This window comes from Haemorhous mexicanus, chromosome 33 (genome assembly GCF_027477595.1).
Source record: "Haemorhous mexicanus isolate bHaeMex1 chromosome 33, bHaeMex1.pri, whole genome shotgun sequence".
NCBI lineage: Eukaryota > Metazoa > Chordata > Aves > Passeriformes > Fringillidae > Haemorhous > Haemorhous mexicanus.
The window spans coordinates 2538876-2565613 of NC_082373.1; the positions used below are offsets into that span (position 1 = coordinate 2538876).

The 26738-nt window shown below is 60.9% G+C and overlaps 1 protein-coding gene across 2 annotated transcripts; it reads right to left on the reverse strand.

Annotated features, from left to right (window-relative positions):
- Positions 1–1168: 1168 nt before the first annotated feature.
- ASIC1 (acid sensing ion channel subunit 1) lies at positions 1169–20106 on the reverse strand. 2 transcript variants are annotated; one of them, XM_059871919.1, is made up of 12 exons: positions 19587–20106; positions 18772–19166; positions 17736–17931; positions 5292–5442; positions 4705–4832; positions 4369–4519; positions 4233–4289; positions 3996–4149; positions 3819–3910; positions 3482–3561; positions 3285–3389; positions 1169–3105 (listed from the first exon to the last, which is right to left on the reverse strand). In XM_059871919.1, the coding sequence occupies exons 2-12, from the start codon at positions 19134–19136 to the stop codon at positions 3001–3003; spliced, it is 1584 nt and encodes a 527-aa protein (XP_059727902.1). In that variant the 5' UTR covers positions 19137–19166; positions 19587–20106; the 3' UTR covers positions 1169–3000. The 2 variants fall into 2 exon arrangements, with proteins under 2 accessions (XP_059727902.1, XP_059727901.1); XM_059871918.1 differs by lacking the exons at positions 17736–17931; positions 18772–19166; positions 19587–20106 and adding an exon at positions 6172–7004.
- Positions 20107–26738: the final 6632 nt, after the last annotated feature.

Consider the following 26738-nt stretch of genomic DNA (forward strand, 5'->3'; position numbering starts at 1 on the left):
CCCGCATCCCAAACAGCGTCAGATCCTGAGCAGACTGCCGGTCCCCGGACCCCAAACAGCCTGAAGCCCTGCATCCCCAGCAGGCTGATGTTCCCAGCCCACTCCTGCCGCCCCACGATGCTCCGATGGACACGCTGGAGGCTTGTCCGGGCAAGGAGCAGCGTTTGCTGCCCGTCCCGGTGGTACCTGCCCGGCTCCGGCTGCGTTCCAGGGCAATTGCGGGGCTGCGCTGCCCCTGGGGCTCCGACACCTCCCCCGAGCCCTCTGGAGCCCTCGGAGCCGCGCTGTGACAGATGGACAGGGCGAGCTGCTGGCAGCGCAGCCGGCAGCTCCCGCGGGGATTACGGCTCCCGGGGCCGGGGGTGCCGCGGGCACGGCTGGGCTGCGATTAATCGGGTTCATTAACGCCCTCCTGGCCCGGTTCTCCTTCCAATCCCACCCCCCGGCCTTTGCAGCTCCAGCTCTGGCCGGGAAGCGCCAGAGCGGGGTGAGCGTGCTCTCGTTGAGATGCAAAACTGCGTTTCTGCCATTTCCAGGAGCCAGGGGACACGGTCGGAGCCAAGGGACCGGGGGAGGGTGGGTGTGGGTGTGCGTTGGCATTTCAGCGTTCCCTGCCCACTCCCACTCCCTATTATTCAGTCTCCATGGAGTCCTGAGGGCTTTTTTTGGATGCCCACTGTTGGATCTGCTCTGTCGTTACTATTGCTCTTTGTAGCTGGAAATTTTTAGTACAAAAGGTGTGTGTTATATTTGGGTTGTGCTCCCAGGGTGAAATTCCACCTGGTGACTCCTGTCGGACCTCAGGTGGGTCCCAAACCATGGAGGTGCTGGAGCTGTCAGGGATTAAGAGCTCTGTGAGTGTTAATTCTCCTTTCCCTGGTCGGGAGCAGGAATCATTCCCTCCTCCAGCCCTGTGTCCCTTGGGAGGAGTTCCTCGGGAAGGCAGCGAGGCTGGAGCTCCCAGGAAAGGGAGGCTCAGCTCAGCCTCAGCTCTGACCCAAGGCACACTCTGCTCTGGAAATTTGGCCCAAAGCTTTTTCCTCCCCTTCCCTTTCCCTTTTTTCCCCTTCCCTTTCGGCTCCATCCCAGGATGAGGCTGTCCCCACCTGCCTCCTCAGGGGAGCATTTCCAGCAGCTCAGCAAGAGAGAAAGGCTCGGCATGGGGGAGTTATATCATTTATATCATTCTTTATATCATCGTTGTTAAGAGTAGCAGGTATTGATGTACAATGCATCTGTCATCTTATTGTGCTTCCTATGAAAATGTGTGTACATAGTACAGATACCGGAGAGAATTCCACACTTTATACACTTGAAGGCATTCAGAGATCAGTAACAGAAAAAAAAATGGCACAAGAACAAGGCCTAAATGCTACGGGATGGGTATCTACACTGGCATGATGCATATAGATATATATATATATATATGTACACATATATATATAGTCATATATATTATATATAAGAAATATAAAATGCCGATGACATAACAAAAAAGCGTTTTCTTCAACAGGTGAGCCTCAAGGTCAAATCCCAGCCCCATCTTTAAAAGCTTGAATGGGAAAGAGAAAGAAAGAAAATAAATAAATGAAATGGGATGAAACATTAGGAGAAATCCATAAGAAAATTTATGGATGTGGCCGACCCGTCGTCTTTGGGTGATCGCTGGATACAAAGGACTGACCCCCAGTTCCTAATTTTGGTCAGGAAGCAAATAATAAGAATAAAAATGACAACAATAAAAAACAAAACTGCAGTTTAGAAAAAAAAAATTACTAAAAAGACTTATTGCAAAAGCTCTTAAAGATAAGTAGCACTTGGGCCCGGGAGGGCTCTGGCCTGGGGGCTGGGAGACGGGCTGGGGGGGCCAGATGGGGACCCCAGAGGGGACTGGTGGGCGCTGCCAGGCCCGGGGGGCAGTGACCCAGTGGCCACGGACCCCAGCCGGGGCAGGGCTGTGCTGGGAAGGGGCAGCAGAGGCCCTGGGAACCCACAGACACCCCAAACCCCCCGGGGCAGCAGCTTTTGGGGCACAGCAGGGCTGGAGCCCAGAGACCCCGGTGAGCCCCGGGGGGGCTGGGGCCCCGGTGCCTGCCCAGCCACGGTGGTGCCAAGGGGGCGTCCCCAGCTGGGGACAGGTGGGGCCAGGAGTTTCCTTGTGCCCTTCTCCCCGAGGATGGCTGGGTTTGGGGCCAGAGGGTTCCCTGCAGACGGGAGGGACCATGGGGCAGTGCTGGAGCTGGCCAGGCTGCCCAGAGCCCGGGAGGGGTGGGCAGGGAGGGACAGTGCCCGGTGTCCCCAGAGCTGAGGTGGCACCTCCCAGCTGAGCCCCTCCGGTGCTCCCGGGGCTGCTCCCAGGGCAGGGGCCGAGGAAGACGTTCAGGGCAGGTGGAGCTGCCGCGCCTTCGAGCCGGGAGTGCCCGGGCGAGCCGGGACTGCAGTCCCAGGGGACAGAGGGGCTCTCCGGGGACTCCCAGCCTGCTGCCCTGTGCCGGGCACACCAGGGGCTCCCCGATGAGCCCCTCACCAGGCACAGGGGGCCCAGCAGGCGCGGCCAAGGCATTGGAGTAGGATGAGCATGGAGACGATGGAGGACAGACGGACAGGGCTGTGGATGGAGACTGCGGCCGAATGGCTGCTTCTTCTTGGCTTCTGGGTTTTAGTTAAAAAGGCCGAGGGGAGCCAAGGGGGAGCCGGGGCAGGCCCGTGCCCTGGCCCACTGTGCGTGTCGCTCCCGCTCCGCGGGACGGCCGGGCTGGAGCATCCTGGAGTCTCTGAAGGAGCAGGGCAGGCGCAGAGCAGCTGCCGCGGGGGCTGCGCCAGGGTCTGGCATTGCCCGACCCCACTGCCCGCCCCGAAATCTGAGGCCGTCGCTCTTGTCCGTGTCCCACCGTGCCGAGGAGCAAAGGCCCCCTAGATGTGTCTCTCCGCTGGCGCTGGCGGGGAGAAGGGCAGCTCTCGCAGGGCTTTGGTAGCTCAGGTTGTACATCCAGACGTCGGTTAGCAGGTGAAGTCCTCAAAGGTGCCCCGGGCCGGGTGGTGAGGTAGGATGTTGGCTGCGTACGTCATGCCTGCTGGGTGCCCCCGTATGCTTTCACAGGGATTCTGCAGGATAAACAGGATGTTGGAGCCACTGCTTTCATCCAGGTCCTTGCAGAGACCCAGCGCCATCCCGCCACAGCGTCTCTGCCTGGGCCCTCTGCTCCTTTCCCAGGGGCTCTCCAAAACAGTGACTCCCCACCCCCCGAGCTGCAGGAGGGGACTGTGCTGTGCCCCACACTCACGTGGCGCTTCACGTCGTCCATGCTCAGCGCGACGCCCTTGTCTGTGTTGTTCCTCTTGTGGTTCTTGCGGCACTTGCCCCGCCGGCACAGCCGGTGCTTTATCACCTGCCAGAGCCACGTTTCAGCACCGTGGGGCTCAGGGTGGCCCTTCTCCATGTCCCATATGGGCACAGCCTTGGGATGGAGCAGACACTCACCTCATAGGCGTAGTCAAACAGCTCCAGCACTGTGAGGATGCTGGCCCCAATGAACAGCCCCATCTGCCCTCCAATGTCACCTGCAGAGGAGAGGGAAACCATCAGGGTGGCCTGAGTCCAGAGTCGGGTGGCAGTGGGAGCAGAGAAAGGACAGAACTTGTCACCGCCGTGACTGGTGCCCAGTCATGGCAGTGGGGTGCCCTGCTCCACATCTGAGCTCTCGGCACAGCCCGGTGCCTTGGGACGGGCCATGCTGACCGGGCCAGCACGAGGCCACCTCGCTGGGGGACTCTGGCTGGGGGCTGTCACAGGGCTCCCCACAGCCACCAACACTCACCCAGCAAACCCGCCACCTCGTACGCCTTCTTCTGCTCGATCGTCTCGTAGTTCAGGGCTTCAAAGAAGATATCCAGCACCAGGATGTTCTCTCTGTGCAGGACAGAAGTGGCATCAGGCTGAGGTTTGGGATGGAGGGACCAGACCCTGCCCCACTGCCGTGGCCGTGGTGCCTTACCCGATGTACTGCTCTGACTTGTTGTACTTCTTGGCCAGGTACTTGGCCGAGGCCTTGCTGGGGATCTTGACCATGGAGAGCTCTTTCCCGTAGCGGGTCATGTTGCAGGGCATCTCACAGATGCAGTACTCGTTGTCCTTCTCCACCAGGAAATCTGTGCAGGGAGAGAGGGGGATGGCCAGATGGAGAAACCCAAGGCCGCAGCTCCGTCCCACCCTCGGGGCCGGGCAGCCTCACCTAAGGCCGGATCCGCGCACTCCTTGTACTGCTCCGGGGTGCAGTAAGGGGCATCGCCTGGGGAGACACAGAGCAGGTGTTCCAGGTGGGACCACACCGGAGGGCTGGGCTGGGCCAGGCCAGGCACGGGGCTCACCTGGCATGTGCACCATGCGGCAGTTGCAGTTCTCCACCAGGTAGCGGGTCTCGCAGTCGATGCGGCACGCCGTGATGCTGTAGGTGTCGTAGAACTCCGAGTCGCCTGCCACGGCCTTGCAGTCGCCCCAGGGAGGTGGCAGGTAGATGAGCTGGAAGGGGAAAGAACCCAGGAGTGAGGAGAGAACCCCCTCAGTGTGGCAGGGGACAGACACCCTCGTGGCACTGGTCCCCAGGACGGGGTCCTCCCCTCCATCCAGCACAGGGGCAAGGCACAGCAAGGAGGCTCCCACAGCGCAGGCTGGGAGGGGACATCCCACACCTGCCCAGCTCCTACCCGCTGCTCCTGGCAGGACACAAAGGTCTGGAAGCCGGGAGCCACCCCGAAGCCCAGCTGGTCGATCAGAGGGGGCTCGTCCTGGCTGTGGATTTGCACCTTGATCCCGGCTTCAAACGAGGTCTCATCTGTGGCAGAGAGAAGCGGGGTGAGCACAGCACTGGCCCTGCTCCGAGGGGCTGTGCCGAGCCTGCTGTGCGAGGGACCACAACTTCTGCCTCCCACGCTTCCCCTGGGCCAAGTCATTCATCCACGTGTCCATCCATCTGTCCATCTGTTTGCTGCACCGTCCTTGCCCCCCCACCCCGACCCCCCTGCTCCACACCCAGGAGTGTGGCAGGGAAAGTATTTGACTCTATTTATAAGCAAGTGATGGCTGCGTGTCTAAACGATGGGGAGTTGCCATGGCAAAGAGCAAAGATAAGGAGGAAAAGGGAAAGAAAAGACCAGAAGTGATGAGAAATGGAAGGAGGGAAGAGAAGGGAGCCTCAGGGATGTGGATCTGTGGTCTGGGGAGGTGAGTAGTGGCTGGGCAGCACCCCAGGAGCTGCCAGTGGCTGAGTGGGCCTGCTGGGGCAGTGGGTTACCTGTTTCCCCCCACACGGGCAGGTACTCGTCCTGCTGGATGTCCAGCATGATCTCCAGGCCGTTGCCAGTGCCCCCCTTCATGGTGATGAGCCGGGGCTTCCCGTCCTGCCCTGCATTGAAGGTGTAGCACTTCCCATAGCGGGTGAAGACCTGCAGGAGAGGACACGGGGCTGAGGCTGAGGCCCCTCTGTGTGCAGCCACAGCACGGAGCCAGGAGAGCATCCCCAGCCCCAAAACTCAGCCATCCCAGCCTGGGCACGGTCCGATTGGGACTCCTGGCCCAAGGGATCTCTCAGCGTTGGAACTGCCCATCCTGGCCCTGGTGGAGAAGGAGATGTTTCCATAGGGATGGACTCAGAGGAGACACTGCAGATCTACAGCCCCAGAGAGCCCGTGGCAGCTGTGGCTCCCCAGGGTGGTGGCACTCAGCCTGATGCCTGCACCGGTGCCTCCTCCAAGCCCTTCTCCATCCCTGCAGAGGACAGGGCTGGACGGGATCCCGGACCACCCCCTCCCTCCTCGGCCATTCCAGCTTTCGCCTCCGGCAGCCAGCATGACCCCAAAACCATGGAGCTGCTGCCAGCCTGGGCAAGGGGCATGTGAGGGCAGTGGGCTCGCACCACATGGTGCCCCACAAACCCTGATGGCACCAGGATGGAGGTGCCAGGCACCGCCTCAGCGAGCACAGCCCCGGGGATATGCTCCATGTCCCACCAGAGCAGCTCCACCGCCGGTGCCGTCCCCAGCTCTGGCAGATGGGGCTGAAATATCAGCCTGTCCCTGAGCAAGCTCCAAGGGCAGCATCACCTGCCGTGCCTGATCCGACACCGACCAGCTCCGGAACTGCTCCCCGTGCCGGGCCACCCTGGGGCTACTCACCGGCGCAAAGTCCCCGGGGCCGCAGCGCTGGCCGCGGTAGCTGCAGCTCAGCAGCATGTCCTCCAGCTGGTGGCAAGTGCGGTTAAAAAACCCGTACAAATTTAGGGGCTCGTCCTCCTCCCAGGGGCCCGGCTCGGCCGGGGTGAAGCCCAGCTCCATCCCAGGCTCGTAGTCGACCAGAGGGGCCAGGTAGAGCAAGTCCTCGTGGCTGAGCTGCGAGAGCCGCACACGGTTGATGTTGCAGAAGGTGACGGCAGGGAAGGTCATCTCGGGGCTGTCCTCCTCGCTGAGCAGCGTGACGTGGTGGTACTCCAGGTAGTAGGCGATGCGGTCGGCCACCTGGTAGAGGAAGACGGAGAGGGAGAGGAGGAAGGCCAGCGCCCACAGCGCCTGCCGGGCGCCCAGGCTGCCTTCCACGAAGATGTGGCTCAGCCCGTGCAGGGTGCAGCTGCTGGCAAAGGCCACGAAGTCTGTGGTTGCCCCTGCATCCTCCTCGTCCTCTTCATCCTCCTCCTGCCCATATAGGAACTCGTCTGCTTCATCTTCTCCCTTCTCAGTGGCTGCAGCATCTTCTGGTGCTTCCTCGCTGGAGAAGGAGATGGTGCAGAATATCTGGAGAGGCATTGCCCAGCCTGGGGGTCCCAGCTGTAGTGTGGAGGTCCTGTCTCTGGTGTGGGGGTCTTGGCCCGTGCCCTGCCCCAGCCTGGGGGTCTTCAGTCAGTTCCTCAGCAGAGAGGGGCTGGGAAGAGCAGGGGAGGGGGAAGGGGCAAGTTCAGAGAGAAGAAACGGAGAAGGGAAAAGGAGTGAGCTGAGCGGGAGTGAGGGAGAGGAGCAGAGGGATGCTCGGAGCCAGGAGGGTATATCAGGAGCAGGAGGGGAGGAGGAGCGAGGGGCGGTTCCGCGGGCTCCCCGGGCCCCCCGGGACCGGCCGGCTCCAGCTGCCAGGACGGAGCAGAGACATCACTGCCTCCAGAGGCGCCGTGGGAGCTCCCAGTGCTGCCTGGGGGCCCGAGGGCTGCCAGGGGGCACACGGTGTGTGCAGGTGTGCAGGTACCCCGTGCTGCGTCCCCACGCCGTGCCCTCCGTCCTTGCGTAGTCTGGCCCTGGCAGCCCAAGCGGCTGCTCCAGCCAGGCCCAGCCCTCCCTGCTGGGTCCCCGGCTGTCTCCAGAGCCTCTGCATGCCAGGCTCTCTGCACTCGTCCCCAGGCCAGCTGGAGCCAGAGGTTTTCCCAAAATGCACGTGACATTGTTCTGGTTCAGTGGTGGTCCAGGTGGGGGGAAGGATGCTGTGGTGTTCTCAGGCTCCCACGATGCTCCTCCTGCCCTGGCAGTGCCCATCCCTGCAGGCTCATCCCCCCGTGCCGCAGGGCACCGGCGTGTGCACGTGAGAATCCGGCAAGTCCAACATTCCCAGTGGTGTGAGGTCTGTCCTCCTCTGAGCAGGGCTGGGCTCGGCAGGATTTGGGTGCTGTCCAGGCAACGAGTCCTTCTGCAGAGCCCAGTCAGTGCTGGGCACGTCACCTCATGTTTTGGATTCCAGTGGGGCACAGGGAGACTCTTCTTCCCTCAGGGAATGGCTCCAGGCTGTGTGCTGCTGAACCAGCCGGGCTGGGGGTCCCAGGGAGCAGCTCTGGTGCAGGATGCTGGGATGGAGCTGCCGGGAGCACGGGCGTCTCCTCTCTGCAGCAGCGCAGCCCCTTCTCGTGGTTTGCTGTTTTCCTGTACTCAGCACTTCATAAAAGCATCCAGAGACCACAGAGCAATCTCCAGCCCCATCCCGGCACCGGGGGAGAATCTAAATCTGGCAGCACTTGGATGTGCAGGGGCTGGATGGGAGCTTTGGGCTGGTGTCTGGGTGGGAGAAGCTCACCCCAAGCCCTGAGTTCAGCTGCTGTGTCTCCTTCCCTGTGCACCCTGTGGGGTTCCTGGTCCCAGTGCACAGGGACGCCACAAATTGGGAGAACAAATCAGTCAGGAACTCAGCAAAAATCTGATCTGATACCAGCACAATTATCTGAGATTCCTGGGCAGGTGATGCCGGTGGAACAGACACTGGAGATCCCTGCCAGGGGCAGTGATCCATGATGTGACAGTGGGGTGTCCCATCCTGGGGCTCCCCGAGCTCAATATTCCCTTCAGTAGGGCCATTGTGTAAGAGGGACACTGGCAGATGCCACCTGGGGACCTGGGAGAAAGAGTGGATGACCTTGGGGACTCACGCCAGAGCCACGGGATGAAATTTCATCAGGCCAAGATCAAGGTTACACCTTTTGGGAGCGTCCTAGAGAATCAGAGATGAAAACTCTTCCTAGAAAAGAGAGTCAGGAAGGTGAATTGGGTGGCTGGGAGCCACCAGGGCATGGGGGCCCGGTCACAGGTGCCTTGTGTCTTTGGTGGGGATGAGCTGCAGCCGCAGGGCAGGGCTGTAACAGCATCAGGGCTGCTCCTGGCAGGGGGTTTGGAAGAGCTGGGCTGGTCCAGCCCTGTGGGAGCAGGCTGGGAACACACTGGGCTGATCCCACACCGGCTGGCACGGAGGATGCTTGTGACAGGGAGGAGCAGGTAGGAGCTGTCCTGGGATTGCTGGGATTTCTGCTGCTCCCAGCTCTGGGTTCCTGTGCCATGGCTGTTGGGGCGAGAGGAGAAGGGAAATGGAATTAAGGAATTGCAGGCTGAGGGGGTCGCTTAGCCCCGGCAGGGCTCGGACAGGGGGGCCGTGCTGCCCGGGGCCAGCAGGCAGTCCGTGATGGTGCGAGCGAGGGGCGGATCCGCTCCCTCGGCGCGGGGAGCTTTAATGTGTCTTCTTGGGAGCGATTGCAGCAGGGAGAGAGAGAGAGAGAGAAAGATGCTGTAATGAAAACATTCCATCATCGACTGGGGCCATTAACCTGCTTCGCTCGGTTTAAACAGCTCGCGGGACGCGCCGGGGCTGGTTCCCAGCAGCAGGGCCCGGCTCCGGTTACCGCCACCTGTCCCAGCGCCGACACCCGAGCCGGGTGAAGGTGACCGGGGACGGCCGTAGCCCGGAGCACGGCGGCACCAGCCAAGGAGAGCGCGTCCTGACCCCCAGACTGGGGACAAAGTGCGGCCGTGTGTCGCAGGCAGGGGGGTGCCGTCCTGGTTTGTGCAAGTTTTGGAGATGCTGGAGGAGTCCTTGGGCTCGTTCCAGCTCCTCCCTCGCCGGGAGTTATTTTTACCCTCTCTCAGGTAAAGCTTTGGCGGGGGCGAGGGACGGGGGATGCTATAATTAGCCGTGACATCAGCCCCCGTGGCGGGTGCTGGGGTGATGCCGCCACACCCGAGCCGGCGCTGGGACCGGGGATGCTCCGTGCCCTCCTCCCCGCCCCAGTGAGGGTGTGGGACGAGAGGAGGAGATGGTTTTTTCCTGCCTGCGGCACCGTGCTTGGCCACTGTCCCGGGGCGGTTCGGCCCCGCTCGCTGCTCTGCGGCTCCTCACGGGCCTGGGAAAGGAGGTTTCCCGGAGCGGGGGAGCACGGAGGCGGCGGGGGGGAAGCGGGAGCGGGATTTGACGGCAGCAGCAGCACATTTCACAGCCTGTCACGCTTTAATGGCAGAGGAGATCAAAGCCGGGATGGAGTTATTCATAGAGATAAACCGATCCCCGAGGAGGCGAGGAGAAAACAACATTGCAAGCTCTGTTATCCCAGGTCTCTGAGCCCCGGGGAGGCTGTCGCCGGAAGCGCCCCGGGAGCTGGACCCGCTCGGTTTTGCGACGGGCACTGCCCGTCCCTGCCAAAGACTGGCTGAGCCGGGGCTGAGCTGCCCACGTCATCCCTGGGGGTGCCCGGAGCTCGGAGCTGGCTGCCGGGAAAGGATGGGATGGGGGGTGGGATGAGGCAGCCAAAGCAGCACGTGAGGCTGGACATTTGGGGCAGAAGGAGACCACGGCTGGGTTGTCCTGCTCCCACCACGCACCCGGGTGTGCGAATCCAAAGGGAGAAAAATGAGGTTTTCCACATGTCTTGGCCCAGGGATGTGCTTTGCAGCTCCCAGAGCTGCCAAGATGGTGGTGGAGGCACCGGCAGCGCTCCCACCGCCGGTCCGGGCGGGAGGAGCCGCTCTGGGACGGCTCCAGGGCTGCAGATCCCTCCCTGACCCTGGCGAGAGACAGAGCAGAAGCAGCCAAGCAAGGTGGGATTGCCCGGGCAGGCGGGATCTGTGCCGGGACTAATCCTGCGCCCCTTATCAGATGCTGCCACCTTGCCTCGGCTCGCTCCGCCAGCCAAGCCGGGCGCAGCTTGTGTTATCCGGCCCTTTATCCCCCAGATTAGACGCTTCACAGTGGATTAGCATGTCACATTCTAATGCAGAAAAATTGATGATTAAAAAGGAGTTTTTCCCTCTGTATTATTCCCCACCTCCGCCTCCTCTCCACCCCGTCCCTGCAGGCCCAGCAGCCCCAGCCGCGGGCCCCGGGGATGCCGCGGCACCGGGTGATGCCACAGTCGCGTCCCTGGGTCAGACGGGACGGGAAACGGGAAGCCGGAGGTGCCTTTTTCACGCCGCATCCCGGCTGCTTCTGGCGGCGGGGTCCGGTACTCCAGGTGCCTGTGCCATTCCAGCCCCGTGTTCCCAGCTGCAGACTCAGCACCTGCAGCACAGGACTTTAATAAAAAGCACATTATGGTGAGTAATGTGCTAAGTGGACTTCATTATAGAGCCAGGGCCTCCCTGGATCCCGTTGTTCCATATGATTTCATATCAGATGAGCCTTATCTCCTCTCCAAACGCTTCCATTTAAACTCTATTAATCTTTCAAAGCTTTCCTGGGCAAGCTCTTCCCAGCCAGCCCTGCCGGGTGCCGGTGCTGCTGCCCCGGGCACTGAGGCCACCTGCAGCCACGCTGTCCCGGGGTTTAGGGGGGCTCAGCCGGGACCCCCCCGCAGCTCCGTGAGCAGTCCAGCGTGTCCCTGGAGCCTTGGCTGTGATCCGCCGTGACGGCTCCGCAGCCGCCGCATCCTCCTCCCAGGATCTGTTTACGCTCCTATAATTGAACCTGTTTGCAGTGCTGGGAGCTTCCCGGTGATTTCCCCGCTGACAGTGTCCCTCTGTGCCGTGCAGGGGTCACCAGGACTCCGCCAGGACGCGGAAGGTGCTGCCGAGGTGTCGCTAATTCCCGGCATCCGGGAATATTCCCGCCGACCCTGGTCCCAACGCCTTCCCGTGTTTCCTGCCGATCGCCGATCTCCCGTAAGCAGGTTGTGATTTTTTCCGACATCCTTCACAATCGCTCAGCCAGTTCATGCAGGCAGATCCGAGCCGGCGGTTTTATTGGAGGGGGGAAAGCCCACGGTGTTCTGGTCTGGTTTCCTTGCTGTGCTCGCTCGCTCCAGCTCCGCACATATCACGCTTTTCAGATCTAATCTAATCCAAGCAGAGCAGTCACACAGCCCTGGCATGTGGTGGCTCTGGAAGGGTCTCTCTGTCCCTGCCAGGAGAGCAGGGGTTTAAAATCCCTGATAAATCACAGAGTGGGTGGGAACACCCTGCCCCAGCTCCATCCTTGGGCTGAGAGCCTGGATGCAAACACACCAAACACTCCACACAGAAAAAACCCTCCAAAAATAAATAGTTGGTTATAATATCCAAGTGTCAGGGCTGTATAAATAAATAAGAGCCAGTGAGGAGCTCCTTGAACCCTGGCTGGATCAGGAATTGCAGTGCTGCCTTGGGAGCCCCGGCCAAGCTCCACAGGCGATAAAACACAGGTGGCTCTAAACAGCCAGAGATATTAAACTGAGGCAAAAAGGCCATGAGACAGTTAATTTCCTGGTCTCCCTGTGGAGATCTGTGGCTCCAGAGGCTCAGGGGATCTGCCCCCTCTAGCGTGGGTTCTCCCCACTTGATATCAGGGAGAGAGGGAAAATGGCACCAGGAGGTTCCTGGGCAGGTCCTTTGGAACCCTCAGAGAGGACATTGCTATTGCCCAGCCTGGGGCTGGGACAAACACCAAAGGGAGGCTGAGGGGAGCAGCTTGGAACCCCTCATCTGCTGCTGCTGTCCAGGGCTGTGCTTCCAGCCTTGGATCCCTGGGGACACACGTGCCCTGTCCTCAGCTGTGAAATCCTCACCTCCATTGCGGTCGGATACCACTCGAAAGCCTCCTCATCTCCTCCAGCAGCCACAAATGCCATTACAGCTTATTAATAATCATTAATAATTCATTTGTTAATGAGCCTTTATGTGCAAAGGCATTGCAAGAGGAACAGGATTGGCCAGAGTGAAGCTGAGATGCTCTGAGCTCTTGGCATGACACCTCTGGGTATGTGTGTGGTGCCTCCAGGTGTGTGTGACACCTCTGGGTGTGCAAAGTGCTTTGGGGTGTGACATCTCCACATGTGCAAGGTGTTTTTTGTGAGTGTGACCCCTCTGGGTGTGTGCAGAGCTTTGGGGGAGTGTGACCCCTCTGGGTGTGCACGGTGCTGCTGTGCAGGGGGAGCTGCTGGGGCTGGGCATGGCTCCTGGGCAGAGCCAGGGACTAAGTGACACTGCCTGAGCCTGAGCCTGATCCCACAAGTCCTTCTCTAATCCCTCCGTTTTCCAGAGCTCTGAGGTTCAGGTGCTGGATGTGCCATTCACAGCTCTAAGGAAGTGGCTGTGGGGTGCAGGCATGTGGTGGCCTCTCACCGTGCCACTGTGTTCTCATCCCTCTTGTTCCTGATCCTCTTCTGCCCCATCTTGGCCAAGATCAGTCGTGGTGGGCTCAGTGGAGCTGGTCCCACAGCGCTGGGGCCGCGCTGTCGCTGTCCGGCCGCGGAGGGAGAGTGAGAGCAGCCGGCTTCCCACGAGAGTCCTGTCCACCTTTGTGTCCGTGTGGGGTGAGCAAAGCCAGAGCCCACAGCTCCCCAGTTCTGCCTGAGCAGCTCTGGGAATGCTTGGGTGAAGCTGGGACAAGGAGGCAGCTGAGGAGCAACGCCTGAGTGTCTCTGCTCCCTGCCCGAGGGTGAAACAGCTCACGGCTGCTTTCCGGATGATTTGCTTTGAGCACAATACAGTGATACGGGAAAATCTCCGAGCTGCCGAGCAGACAGCGGAGCTGGGGCACTCCCAACCCGCTGCACTTCCCGGGAGAGCCGAGTCACCACCAGCGAACGGCTGCGGTCCCGTGCGCGGCGGCTCCTCTGCTCCGTCACCTCCGATTATCTCGCCCGTGTCCCGCTGGCTTTGCTTCATTCGTCAGGAAAACGGGGCAGCCCCGGGGGTCAAGCCCTGCTGCTGCTCGGCCGCAGAGAGAGGCCGATGTGGGGAAGAGCCTGGGCGGAGTTTGCCGCTGATCCAGGTGAGGATGCTCAGCCGGGCCCCTGGGGACACCACGGGGATGCCCGAGGTGAATCAGTGCCCAGAAACAACGGATACGTGCCAGCAGTTTCCAATGCTTATAAGTTATTTAGGAGCCCGTGTGCCGCTTTAAAAAGTGATTTGCATAAATCACTCGAATGTCTTACAGAATTTGTAAATGCACCGGCTCCGTTGGGGACCGTGGTGGGATCTGCTGGGGCTCGGAATGCTGCTGGGAACCAGCCCCAAACCAGGATGGGACTGTCTGGGGCCGGTGGCCGTCCTGGTGCCCACACGCTGTCCCCAAGTTGTTTTTCCAGAGCCAGATGGACCCATGCGGTTTGTTTATTAACTGTCAAAAGCTCCAGGAAATGTCTGGGTATCAGTAATTCCCGCGCCCGGTCTCTCCAGCTGTGCTGGAGATGCTTCTCACTCCGGCTCCGTGATTATCCACTAACGCTGCACGGCGGGGGAGCTCCGCTCGCCGCGGGGCTCCGGCCTTGTGACTGCCGTGGGGGGCCACGGGGGGCCAGGGCTGCATTTGGGGAAGGGGCTGGGGCCTGGATCCCGCGGGGCTGAGAGCCAGGGGGGAGCAGGGGAGCAGCAGCACTCCCAGCTGAGCCCCCCTGAGTGTGCCCTACTGTGCCCACCCCTCCAAGATCCCAGGGGGCTGCAGGACAGCCCAGCGCCCACCAGCAGCGCAGGTTTGACTCACACAAGGGGTTTATCCAGGGGGAGAAGCCGCCGCCTTCCTGGGGTGCAGGAGCAGAGCTCCAGCACCCCCCAGCTGGAGTGAGGCGGGCTGTGGGCTGAGCAGGAAGCCCAGGGGTGCAGAGAGGTTTTGGGGGTGCAGAGGGGCCCACACTGGGGTTGAGCAGAGTCTGAGGGGTGCAGCAGGATCTGGAGGTGTCTAGTGGGGTTCAGCAAGGTGCAGTGGGGTCAGAAGGAGGGTGGGGAGGCCCAGCAGGAGCAGTGGGGTGCTGTGGGGAGCAGGAACTGTTCTCCATCACGGGAGCTCCTGCTCTGGGAGGAAGGAGGAGAGGAGGAGAGGAGGAGTGTGGTTGGGTTTTGCAGGGACTGCTGCAGACCCTTCCCGCTCCCTCCCTGGCTCTGGCTCTGTGCACCCGGTGTTTCCAGGGCAGAGGATACAGAATCCAATGCAAAAGGCAGCAGCATGATCTCCACGTCAAACTCAATTCTCCCTAGTGCCAGCTCAGCCCTGGAGCCTCATGGAAACGGTCCAGAGGTCTTAATCCTCTCCAGCTCATCCAGGCTGTCCCATGCACACTGCCCAGGGCTCTGGGCTCAGCCACCGTGCCCCAGAGCAGGACAGGCATGGGGCTCTCCCTGGGGTGAGTTCACAGGGTGTGAGAAGGAAAAGCTGCAAATTCACATTGTGCCACCCCGGGCACAGCCACTCCTGCCCCCCCTGGCAGCACCAACCACCCAAAAGGGGCTTCCCAAGCACAGGGCACCTTCCCGAGGTTTCGTGCAGGCACAATTCCCATCCTGGGGTGCGGAGAGGAAGCTCATCCTCTGTGTTTCTCCTTTTTCCCTGGGATTTAGAGCCCAGAGATGGGGGCCTCTCCCTTGCTGGGTGCGGCGCCATCCCTGTGGGTGTGCGAGGCCCCGGGGGAACCTGGCGGGGAGGGGAGGAAGGAGCAGGGAGCCGAGGGGGCTGAGAGCTCCCGCAGGGGAGGGAGGACTCCAGCTCATAAATAATGAAGTAGGAAGAGTGAAACATTGATCCGTGCTGCTAATGAGGGTGCCGGGGAGCGTGGCCCCGAAACGGGGAGACAGCGAGGGCGAGCCCCTCCTGCAAAGGAAAATGTGTCTGTCCCCTGCCTGTCCCATCCCTGTGTGGGGCTCTGGGCACAGCCCTGGGGACGGGGAACCCTCAGCCTTTGTCCCTCAGGGCCAGGTCCTGAGGGGAGTCAAGACTTGCCCCTCAGCTTTGGGTTTGTCTCTCCAGACTTTGAGGCCATGCCAGGATTTTGGGGAGGAGATGAGGGCACCTCCCTGTGCATCCTTGTCCCTGGCCCGGGCTGCTGCAGGGAGGAGCTCTGGTGGGCACCAAACACTGCCCTGGTGCTGGAGGGGCTGTGAGGAGCCAGGGCAGAGCTGGGGTGGGCCAATTGTCCCCCCTGGTCTTTTTAGAGGGTTCACTCTGCAATTTGGGATGAACCTGAGCCTGCTCATCTCCACTGGGGTGTCCCTGTACCCTGCACACAGCTTGGGGTGGACATAGAGGGGCATGAGCAATGCCAGGACCCCCGATGTGGCTGGTGATGATGTGGGATGAAGGAGGAAGTGGGAAGAGCTCAAATCATCCCCGGATGGGCTTCTCCATGGCACCCAGCAGGAGCCCCCTGTGCCGGGGGACCCTGTCCTGGCCGCAGGTAATGCTGCGAGCTGAGCTGGGGGGGGAGACCAGCCCCCAGCCCCCTGGGCTGCTCCGAGAGGGTGCTTCGGGGGGCACACGGGCAGTGCCCCCAGCACAGGGGCTCCCTGCACCGGTGCCGCTGCTCCCTCGGCCCGGCAGCGGGCGGGGGGGCCCGGCAGGAGGCGGCTCCTCCTCTGCCTCATGTCACCCCAGGTATTTCGGCTCCGGCAGCCCCTCATTTGCATTCGCCGCGGCTGCCCCGAGCCCTCCCTTCTGCCGGGGACAGATAAGGCGGCACCGCGGCGTGTCGGGCCCCGGCGCTGCCGCCGCTCCTGTGCCGGCCATCAGCATCGCCCCCGGCCGGCCCCGGGACCCCCGCCGGCCCCACGGAGCTCCAGGCTGTCCCCATCTCCCCCTGGTTGTCCCCATCTGCCCCAGGCTGTGGGGTCTGGGCAGCCCCCAAAGTGCCCCTGGCAGATCCCTCTGGATCGGTGAGAGAATGGGGCCAGCCCTGGATGCAGAAGGGTTCCTGGACACTGAAGGGGCTTCCCAAAGCACAGAGGGAACCCAGCCCCCGAGAGGGAAGGTGGGGTCCCACCGGGGCAGAGTGGGCTGATGGTGCAAGCCCAGTTCTGGCCCCCAGCACCCCCAGCCCGGCCGGGGCCACCAGGCCCAGAGCAGCACCGAGTTCGGCTCAGCCCGTGCAGGGAGCAGCAAGGCAGCAGGAATTTGCTGCTGAGACAATCCCCTACGAGCTTCTGAGAGCGCCGGGACCCCATCCCAGCCCCACCACACACACACCTCCCTGTGCTAGACCCCAAGGAGCAACACAGATGCAGCAGAGAGCCAGCTTCCTCTAATCAAATCCACTAAATCATCCCAACCTGCTGGCAAGGAATAATCCAGGCAGGAATAACAAACCAGCTGCGAGTCTGTTTGGCTTTTGCCGGGTGAAGGGGATGCAGAACACAGGGATTTGGAACCCAAGAGATGGAGGGAGGGAGCAGGGATGAAGGTCCCTGAGGATGGTTCGGCGCAGAAAATGCCACGGTGCCCTGGCAGGAGCCGGCGTCGGAACCGGGCACGGGCTGGAGCTGGCCCTGCTGCCGGCCCTGCTGGAGGGGATCCAGCCCCCTCCGGGTTGCAACGTGCCTCCATTTAACAAATAAACGCCTCATGGCTGACAACAGACACCTGCTCGTGGAAAGAGCCCATGATGGGAATTTAATGCCGATGATTAAAACCACCCAAACTGCACCAGGACTGGGCTCTGCACGCACCCAGCCGTGCTCAGCGTGGGACACGAGGGGGACACCCCTGGGCTGGTGACGAGGACGGGGACCCCGAACAGCGCAGGGCTCCACGCCGGAGCTGCTCGGGAGCAGCCGTCACGGCTGCCAAATTGATTAGGCAGCACCCGAATAGCCAGCACTGTTCCGTTCCCAGCTGGATGGGGCCAGGCAGAGCAGGGATAAAGGCTTTATTGTGTGCTGGATCCACCAGCACAAGAACAACCTCCATGGCAGGGCGCAGCACGGGGCCACTGGGACCTGTGTTCCCAAGGGATTCGGCCATCCGTGCTCTCCCTGCTTCTCCACTGGAGCCTCCTCACCATGGCAGCTTCCAGCCCGGCACAACCCTGCTTTGCAGAGCCCAAATGATCCCGGGGAGCTGTGCCCACGTGGGAGCAGCCCACGGAGCTGTACGGAGCCACACGTGCTCCTGGGGACAGCCTGGGCCTCCAAACCCCAACGGCACCCCCTGAGTGACGGTGCTGCCGGTCCTCTCAGAGCTGGGAGGAGGCAGGAGCAGCTACAGGTGGGCAAACACCCTCCTTGCATGGGGGAAAGAGGGCACTAGGCAGGGCCCACAGGTCACTCACCACTTTGAAGTCTTCGGGGGTGCACTGCTCCCCACGGAAGAAGCAGGACAGCAGCATCTCCCTGATGTCATGGCCAGCTCGGTCATAAAACTCCAGCATGTTGAAAGGTTTGGGCTTGAAGTTTCGGAAGTTGGCCTTGTCCTGCAGGATTTCCAGCTGCTTCTCATCGGCTGTCTGGATGTCTGGGATCTCGTATCTTGGGGGAAAGAGCAGGGAGAGGCTCAGGCCTGGCTGTAGTGGCTGCTTCCACTGGCAAAGGCCACTTGGGGTTCCCAGGAGCGACCCTGGCATGGGCTCAGCACAGCCCCACCTTGCACGTGGCATTTCCAGAGCATCCAACAGCACAAAGGGGCCCAGAGGCACATGAAAGATGGCAGAAGGATGTATGAGGATAAGTTGGACAGTGGCCACCTTCCAAACCCATCCCACTGATCCCACTGCTGGTCCAGCAGCACCAGCCCTGGTTGAGGCCACCCAGCCACCTGCCCTGTGCCTTTGGTGGCACCGTGGTGAGGTGAGGTGGCACCTTGCTGGGACAGGGCCTGAATGTTCTGGGTCTCAGCTCTGCTGTCATGCCTGAAAACCCCTCCCTGGGGCAGGAGTGGGGACAGCAGTGCAGCCCCTTGGCATTGGCACAGGCAGGGAGTGCACCAGGCTCTTGACAGCGGCTTGGCAGCACCAAGGAGCCACCACAGCCACGGGTGAGGGGCTTCCACAGCCCAAGGAGTAGCACCATGCTGGGGTGTGGCTCAGTGGCTTCACCTGCTGGCACCCCTGGCCTCGCTGCATGGGACGCACCCAGACATGGCACTGGAGCGAGGCGTGCTGGATCAGCCCCACAGGAACCCTGAGGTGTGGCCCTGGCCTTGCTGCATGTGCTGCACACTGGGATGGGAGCTGCGTGCGCTGGAGCCATCTGGGGCAGCCCAGCGTGGGAGCCACAGGCCCGGGAGCACCAGCAGGACCTGGTGGCTCTTGGCTGCATCCAGACTGACTGAGGTGTCACCTGGGGCCACCTCAAGGCACCAGCACCCACCTGTTATTGAGCAAGGCCAGGAGCTCGCCAGCGTGGTACAGGTCATTCTTGGTCACTCTGCTGAACCGAAACTCGTTGAGGTTGCAGAAGGTGACGGCGGGGAAGGTGAGCCTGGTGGCCGCCACTTCGTCCAGCTTGGTGACGTGGGGGTACAGGAAGTAGTACTGGATGCGGTTGGTGCAGACGAGGGCGAGCAGCGCCAGCGAGCCCAGGAAGCAAAGCGCCCAGACCACGCGCTTCAGCGACAGCCGCTCGTACGAGAAGATGTGCGAGAGCCCGTGCAGGGTGGAGCTGCTGGCGAAGGCCTGGATGCTCACCGGCTGCCCGCTGTCCACCTCCTCCTCGTCCACCTTCAGGTCCATCATGGTCAGTGCCAGCACCCCGGGGTGGCCACTCTGCCGAGAAGGGAGCCCGTGGGTGCCTCGTGGGTGCTGTGGGTGCCCAGCCCACGGCGGCCCCGGGCAGGGACGTGCCCGGCAGCGCCCGCCAGGGCCAGATGCTTTGCTGTGCCCTGCTCTTGCCCCCAAGCCTACATATATATATATATATATATATATATATATATACACACACACAGAGACATGCATATATATATACATATATACATAAATACATTTATTTGGATGCAGCCTCTTGCATTTCCCCCCCTCCCACCTCCTCCCTGCCCTCCCCATCCCACGGCAGGACTGGGGTGCCGTGCCCACCCCCCCATCACCTTATCTCCCCCTCCCCTCCCACCTGCCCCGCTTCCCCTCCACCTCCCACAAATGGCACTGTCGCATCGACAAGCAGATGAAGGAATGAAGGATGCAAACCTGGAATCAGGGCCGGCGGCCGTGGCTGGAGCTGGGCTGGTGGTGCTGCCGCTGCGCCGAGGGAGCCGGGGCTGGGAACCCGGGAGGGAGCGGGAGATGTGCAGGCACCGAGGGTGCTGAGGCACCGAGCCCGGCAGCGGCGGGTGAACCGGAAAAGAAGGGGGGGAATAAAAATAGCCTCGTTGGTACCTTGGTGCAAGCGTGGGAGCGGGGATGCGCCGGGGCCTCGCTCAGCGCCGCGCGGGGGGACCGCAGGCGACCATCGCTGGAGAGGAGGCAGCTGCCGTGTGCGAGGAGATAAGAGGAGGAGAAGGAAGGCGAGCAGGAGGCTGCTTCCCTGCCAAACACATGGATACCTCCCCCTGTGGCTATCTGGGAGCTGGTGATTTCTTCAGATGCATAATCCGCATGAAGTCATTGTCTGAGCGCTGGTGGGGCCGGAGGCCGCGGAGGGGTGAGGGGTGCCGCAGGCCGGTGGGCAGCGGGGAGGAGGAGGAGGAGGAGGAGGAGAAGGAGGAGGAGGAGGAGGAGGAGGGAGAGGCGCAGGAGCGGCGCTCCAGCGATTGCAGGCGCTGGCAGGGGCTGTTGGTGCTGCTGCCGTGTGCATGTGGGTAATGTGTGTGTGCGTGTGCGTGTGCCGCTCCCATCCCCCAGCGCCTTCCAGGGATGCTCCGGCTCCTCGCTCCCCGCTCCGCCGGAGCCCCCGGCCCATCCCGCAGCCCCGACCCGTCTCTGCCGTGCCGCGGCCTCCCCCGCCCTTCAGGCTTCACCCGTGGCGGCCCCAGCGCCGGGGCGGGTGCTGGGACACCCCGGGCTTGGTCCTTTTGGGGGGCACGGGTGGCTTCCAGCCCTTTTCTGCCCGTGGGACACACGTGTCCTCGAGTGTCCACCCGTGCAGCCCTGCTCTGCTGCCTGCGGCCGGTGCCTGTCACGCTTGTCACGGTGAAGGGACTGACCCTGCTGGGCCCTCGCCTCGCTCGGGACATGCCGCCCCCTCCCAGCACCGACCTTCCGCCGCTGTCCCCGGGTTGTTCCCGGGGCAGGAGGCACCGGGGGCTCTGTTCCTCCCCGGGGCAGAGAGGGGGGTTGCACAGCGCTGCCCGGCTGCCCCCAGTGCCAGCACATCTCCCACTGCCTCCAGCTGCACCCGTGAGTGCCCCGGGGAGCGGGGTGCCCTCGTCACCCGAGCTGAGCCCCCGGCAGCGGCTCTGGGTGCGGAGGCTGCAGCAGGAGCCCGCCCACTGCTCCCAGTAAGGTGGCTGCAGTCAAATGGAAAAGGATGCTTCCAAGTCCTTTACTAGTGTGATGTTGGAAAGGGACAGCCAGACCCCAGGGTTGGCACAGGCTGCATCCCTGCCCAGAGGTGCCTTCCCAGCACGGTGTCCCCACCTGAACCACACAAAGGCAGCGTGGGCACTCAGGGATACAGCAGGCTGAGGCACACGTACCCTGCCCCCAAAATCCCACAGCTTGGGCACGCCTGCTTTGTCCTTTTCTGGAGCATCCTCTCCCCTGTCCGAGCAGGAGCCCTCGGTTTTAGAGTGGGACCTGCTCGGGAGCACCTGGGAGCGCCAGAGCTGCGGGTCAGGGACACCCCCCGAGCCAGTGCTCGTGCTTGCCAGGCTCAGGGACAACCCTGCTGGAGCTTGGGGACGTGGCTGCGAGGCCGGGAGAGCAGCATTAGCATTCCCAGTTGGCACCAGCTCTGCCTTTCCCTTCCCGCTCCGCTCCTTGCCGGGCCGACAGCTGCCTGCTCGATGCTGTCCCTCCATCAGCATCCCGAGGGCAGCCCGGAGAAGGATGTGCTGCTGGGATAAGGGAGAAGGACACTCAGAGAGGGGCTGTTCCCCCTCCTCCTGCTCTTCTTCCAGATGAGAAGTGGCTCTCTGCAGTGGTTTTATTGACAGTAAATCCCCGGCAGCGGGGCTGGGCAGGGAGGGAGGAGGTCTCGGGCTGGAGCAGGTGAGCACGTGGATGTTCTTGGGAGTCCTTGATTTCCAGTGCACAAGAAACCCCAGGGAAGAGGCTCTGCTGCTTCCCTTGGATGGAGAACGTTTCCTGGGGGTCTTGTGGAGCTGTTGGGGCCCCAAACACCCCAAACCCTTTTCTACAGGAGCCAGGGAGGAGGAGAGCGGGCAGAGGAAACTTCCTTACTGCTGGCCCTCGTCCAGGGAGAATGCAGCTGCATCCTTGGAATCGAGTGGAGCGTGGGGACTGGGAGCGTTTCCGTGTTATTTTTTGGGGAAGCCACGTGAGGGTTGTGTTAATTCCTGCTGGGAGAGACAGGAACCAGCCGAGGGCTGTGGGGTGGGTGAGGAGGGAACAGCCCCAGGTGAAAACTGGTGGGGCGTGAGTGGCTGTAGTGGAGTCCTCCTGTTAAAAATGGGTGCTCAGAGCACGGATTCAGCAACCAGGGCTCCCCTCAGCCTGCCCTCAGATCTAATTAGAATGAAAAAAGTAATTAAGGGAAGGTGCTGCAGAGCTGAGGCTCCCAGCACAGGCTCCGGCAGACAGGCAGGATCCCAGACGTGTCTTGGGAACACCTCAGGAGCTTGGGCCAAGGGATAAATCAAGGCCTGGGGCTCTTTCCTCACCTTCCCAGCAGAGCTTGTCCCTGCTCCACCACACACACCCCAGTTACGGAAACCAGCTCCCATCCTGCTTCTGGGAAGAGCATCCCCAGGGCAAGGGTGGATAAGTGATGATTTTCCATGCTTTTTTGGGGTTGTGCCGTGCTTTTGCTCCCTCCATGGAGGCAGCCCTGGCTTGAAAATTGCTTCTTCACCTGCATCCACTGCTGTCCAGGAGAGAAATTAATTAATAATGTTCAATTAGTCCTGTGGGTGCTGGAGGTGCTGGGCACTGCTGTATCCCAGGCTCTGGGGGCGCCTGGCCCTGCAGTCTGGGACTGTCGTTGTGTATTTAAGGGATTTAATTCACAAGTCACCATTGGCACGAGGCAGAGCTGCTGGGGCTGCAGAGGCAGTGCCCAGGTGTTCACCCCATCCCAGACAAAAATTACAAAGGAGAGGGGGTAAAAATTCCATCCCCCTCAAACCTGGACTGAGTGATGTGTAAAATATCTTCACAGCCGATCGCTGCTAATGGGCTGCAAATTGCTTCCATCAGCTCCAGCATTACAGACTGCCATCTGAAATTGCTTCCAGGAGCCCATTTTGGGGCCAAATACTTCCTAGCTTGGGGAAATAACCATCAGCATCATTAGCGACAGTAAATTGTATTCAAATGAGGCACCGTGGGGCCTTAGCAGGACTTCTTAGGGGTGGGGCAGCTCCAGCATTAGGGACTCTTGCATTCACACAGAATCCTTTAAATGGAAAAGACTTCCAAGATCATCCTCTGGCGGCTGCCCCAGCCCTGCCAAGGCCACCACACAGCCCTCAAGCACCACATCTACGTGTCTTAAATCCCTCCAGGAGGGGTGCCTCCACTGCTGCCCAGGACAGCCTGTGCCAGGGCTTGACAACATGTTCCATGGAGAAATATTTCCTGTTTTCCAGCTCCAGGGGTCAGGTACCTGGAGAAAAATTGGTCCTGAATTAAAGACAAGCAAAGAAGGCCTCTGCCAGTCCCTGCTGGCCATGCCCTTTACTTTGTGCTGCTCCTTGAGGCATTGCCTTGCTCCAGCTCTGAACCACGAGCCTCCACAGAGATCCTGGTAGAGGTCCAGGGTTTCCTAATTCATGAGCACATCGTTAATTATCTGCTGGAAGCCACAGCCTCAGCATCTCGGTGAGACTAACGAGGCTATTAACAGAGCTGCTTCTTGCCATGCTGGCTTGGGCTGGCCCGAGCGAGGGGCAAAGGCAGAGACAAGCTTTGTATCACATCCTCTGGCACCTGTTTGCCTTCTAAACCACACCTGACCATTGCTGAGACCTTTCCAAAGGAAACCACCACATCTAAATCCCGGGGACAGAGAAGCCAGCACAGCCAGCCTGGTGGATCCGTGGGATTTCTAAATCAAGCGCATCCCCGTGGTGGCAGCTGGGGAAGGGTCTCAGCCAGCCTGGGGGCAGGGTCGAGCTGCAGTGCCCAGAGCTGCTGCTCCCAGGAGTTCCCCCGGGTTATCCCGAGCGAAAGCAGCAGTGCAGAAGCCCAGCAGAGGCTGCTCCGAGCGCTGGGCCAGCGGCCCCGTGAGCGGCGTCTGCGGGTGATTTATGCCGTGTTGTGCCGTGCTCTCGCTCGCACCCGCTTGGCTCTCCCGGCGTGAGGAGCAGCCAGTCCATTAAACACTGAGTCATCCTCAGCAGCATTTAATTTTGTGAGGGGCAGCAGTTTGGATAATTAAAGGCCTCCATCGCCAATGCCAGCGGCTGTGGAGAGCAGGGCTGATGGAGAAGGTGAGGACACCCAGCAGCACTGGTTAACCCGCCACAGAGGAGGTCCAGCTCTCCCTCCCTCCCCTCTCCCCCTGCTTTTTGGGGTGGATTTTAACCTTTTCCTGCCTCAGACAAGGGCTTCCTCAGTCAGGTGAGTGTGATGATGCTTTGTGCTATTTCTGCCTGGATTAACCACGTCCTGATGGGATCTCCCATGGGCAGATCTGCTATCTGGAGGCCTTGGCTTATTAAAAGGACAAGCTGTTCGGGGAGCTGGTAATAAAGCCATGAAAGCTTTTACGAACCAGAGTTGAAGGCACTAATATCGCTGTGCTCTGCGTGGGTGAGAAATTAGACAAGAGTTCCTCCGTGCTGATGGGGTTTTTTTCTCCCCCTATTCATCTTTCTCAACAATTATCTTTTATTTTGATATCTTTCTATTTAAACCTTCAGAACTGTGCTCAGGATGAAAAGGAGGTTGAACTGCTTAACAACCGTGCACCTTGCAGTGCAGGGTGCAGGCACGGAGCCATGGGGAGGGTGGCTTGGGCCCTCCTGGGGTTTTGGCAGCAGGAACCATCCCCAAGAGACAGGCAGCAAACTCCCCAGGGATGGTACCCCGTGGGAGGGCAGGAACACCTCCTCACCAGCAGCCTCAGCAAGAGCCACAACGCTGTGTCTGTGTTGCACCAACACTGCACGCCTGGGGCTGCATGGCTGGGAATTCCTCCTCCTGCTGCTCCTCACCCTTGCATCTGGGAGCCCCTCGCCTGCTTTGGGGCTGAGTGTGTTTCTGCAGCCCTTTCAGAGTTGTTTCTACTCTTTTTCCATCCCGGAATCAATCAGCCGCATCTTTCCGGAATCGTGGACAGCACCTTAAAAACCAGAGGCGGATGGAAACCCTGTGGAAAATCACCAAGATGGGTGTGTGGCTTCATTAGCTCGAGCAATTAGCATGAGGCAATGCAAAACCACTGGCTCCTGCTCAACCACTGTCCTGAAACACTTCCCCTGTGCACAAATTCCAGCTTGGGTGGCTCCTGCTGTCCCCATTGCTTCGCCCAGTGTCCAGAGAAAGCTTCTCCTGGGACACACACAGAGCCCTGGGGCTGCTGCCCTGGCCTGAAGGGGCTGAAGATGCTCCGGCTGGATGGGACCTGAAGGTGGAAGTGTGGGGCAGAGATCAAACAAGCTCATTCCACAGGACGCAGGGTCAGTGTGGGGTTGCCAGAGGCCCAGCAGTGCTGCCCAAGGCCATCCCTCCGGCTCCTTGCTCTCTTCCTGCTCTGATGTCCACATCAGAAGCTGGTTTGGAGCCACCTGAGCAGAAATGCCCCTGTAGGGCCACGCTGGTGTTCCCAGAGCTGGCACCTTGCTGAAAGCCCAGGCCAGGAGCAGGTCATGGCACTCAGGTGTGTGTGCACAGGTGAGATCCCAGGATGTGCTGTGTGTGGCACAGGACAACAGGAACCCCCAGCCCCTCCCTGCGTGCAGATCCAGCCCATCCCCCTGTGCTGTCCCACTCGTCCCACACCATTTCTCCACCCACACTGCCCTGGCTTTGCTGGTGGCTGTTTGTCCTCGTGTCCTTGTTGCTGCCATGGCCCCGTCTGGATCACTTTGTCTTTTATTCCCTCTGACACTGGTTGTGGTCACAACAAAACTCATCTCATTACGGAAATGCTGAGGGTAGCTGGAAGGGGAAATGGATCCCTCCATCTGGGAAGTGCCAGGTCGGCTGCAGAGCAGGGCTGGGGGAGGCAGCTCGTGTGCCTCGGGTGTGCCAAAGCCGCTCCAGCAGCTCGGGGGCGTGGGAGCCAAAGGGTTAACGCTGCCGGCATCCTCAAACGGCACCGATGGGAGAGGAGCCTCTCCATCTCTGAAAGCTGGCAAACAAATTAAAGCAATGTTGCAACTACTGCGTTTCTTTGCAGCAGAGAGGAGGGGAAGAGCGGCTCAAAGGCTGCAGAGACAAAGGCGGTGCAGATGGGTGCTGGGGACCCGCCACGTGCCCGCTCCCAGCTAAGCTCAGATTTGCTGCCACGGCTCCGTGACCGCCGCCGGAATAACCTGGGGAGGATTTACGAGACCCACAGCAGGGCAAAGGGGGAGCCTGCCTGGAAAGGGCTGTAGCTGGGAATTACTCTGGTGTTGACGCTTCTCGGTGCTGGTGTCCCATTTCTGCGGGAGGGATTGTGTGGTGCAGGGGGGAATGTGGCCCTGGATGCTCCAGGCACAGATCAGAACATCTTCCTCCCAGCAGCCACCCGATGCATGGCAGTCCAGCATCTCCCACTTGGCTTCCTGGGCTTTTATTTGCATCGAAGAGAAATTGAACAGAGAGATGCAAATCCCCTTTAACAATTTAGCAAAGCTGATGGCCCCGGTGGAGCCGGGTCTGGGGCTGATGGGTGCCCAGGGGGACAAGGCTGGTTGGCAGAGTTTGGTGTGTGGTGAAGGGGCTGTTGGGCAGCTGGACCCACAGCCATTGTCCAGGGGCTGCTGCTGCCCCCCAGCATGGCCTCGTCCTTGTCCCCTGTTGGCAGAATGAGACATTTCTCTGGAAGGAGGGGCTCTGTCCCCTCCTGCAGCAGCCAGGCCCATGCAAGGAGCAGATGGAGCCCATCTTGAACGTGCAGTCTCAGCAAAAGAAAAGCCAATAATCGAGTTAATTACAGACGTTATGTGATCACCGGGGATTCCCAGGGGATGCTGGCGATGGAGCAGCCCTTTGCTCGCCATCCACAGCCAGCAGGGCCAGGGCCCCCGGCCGGGGGGCTGAGCTGCCCTCCCTGAGGATGGCTCTGCA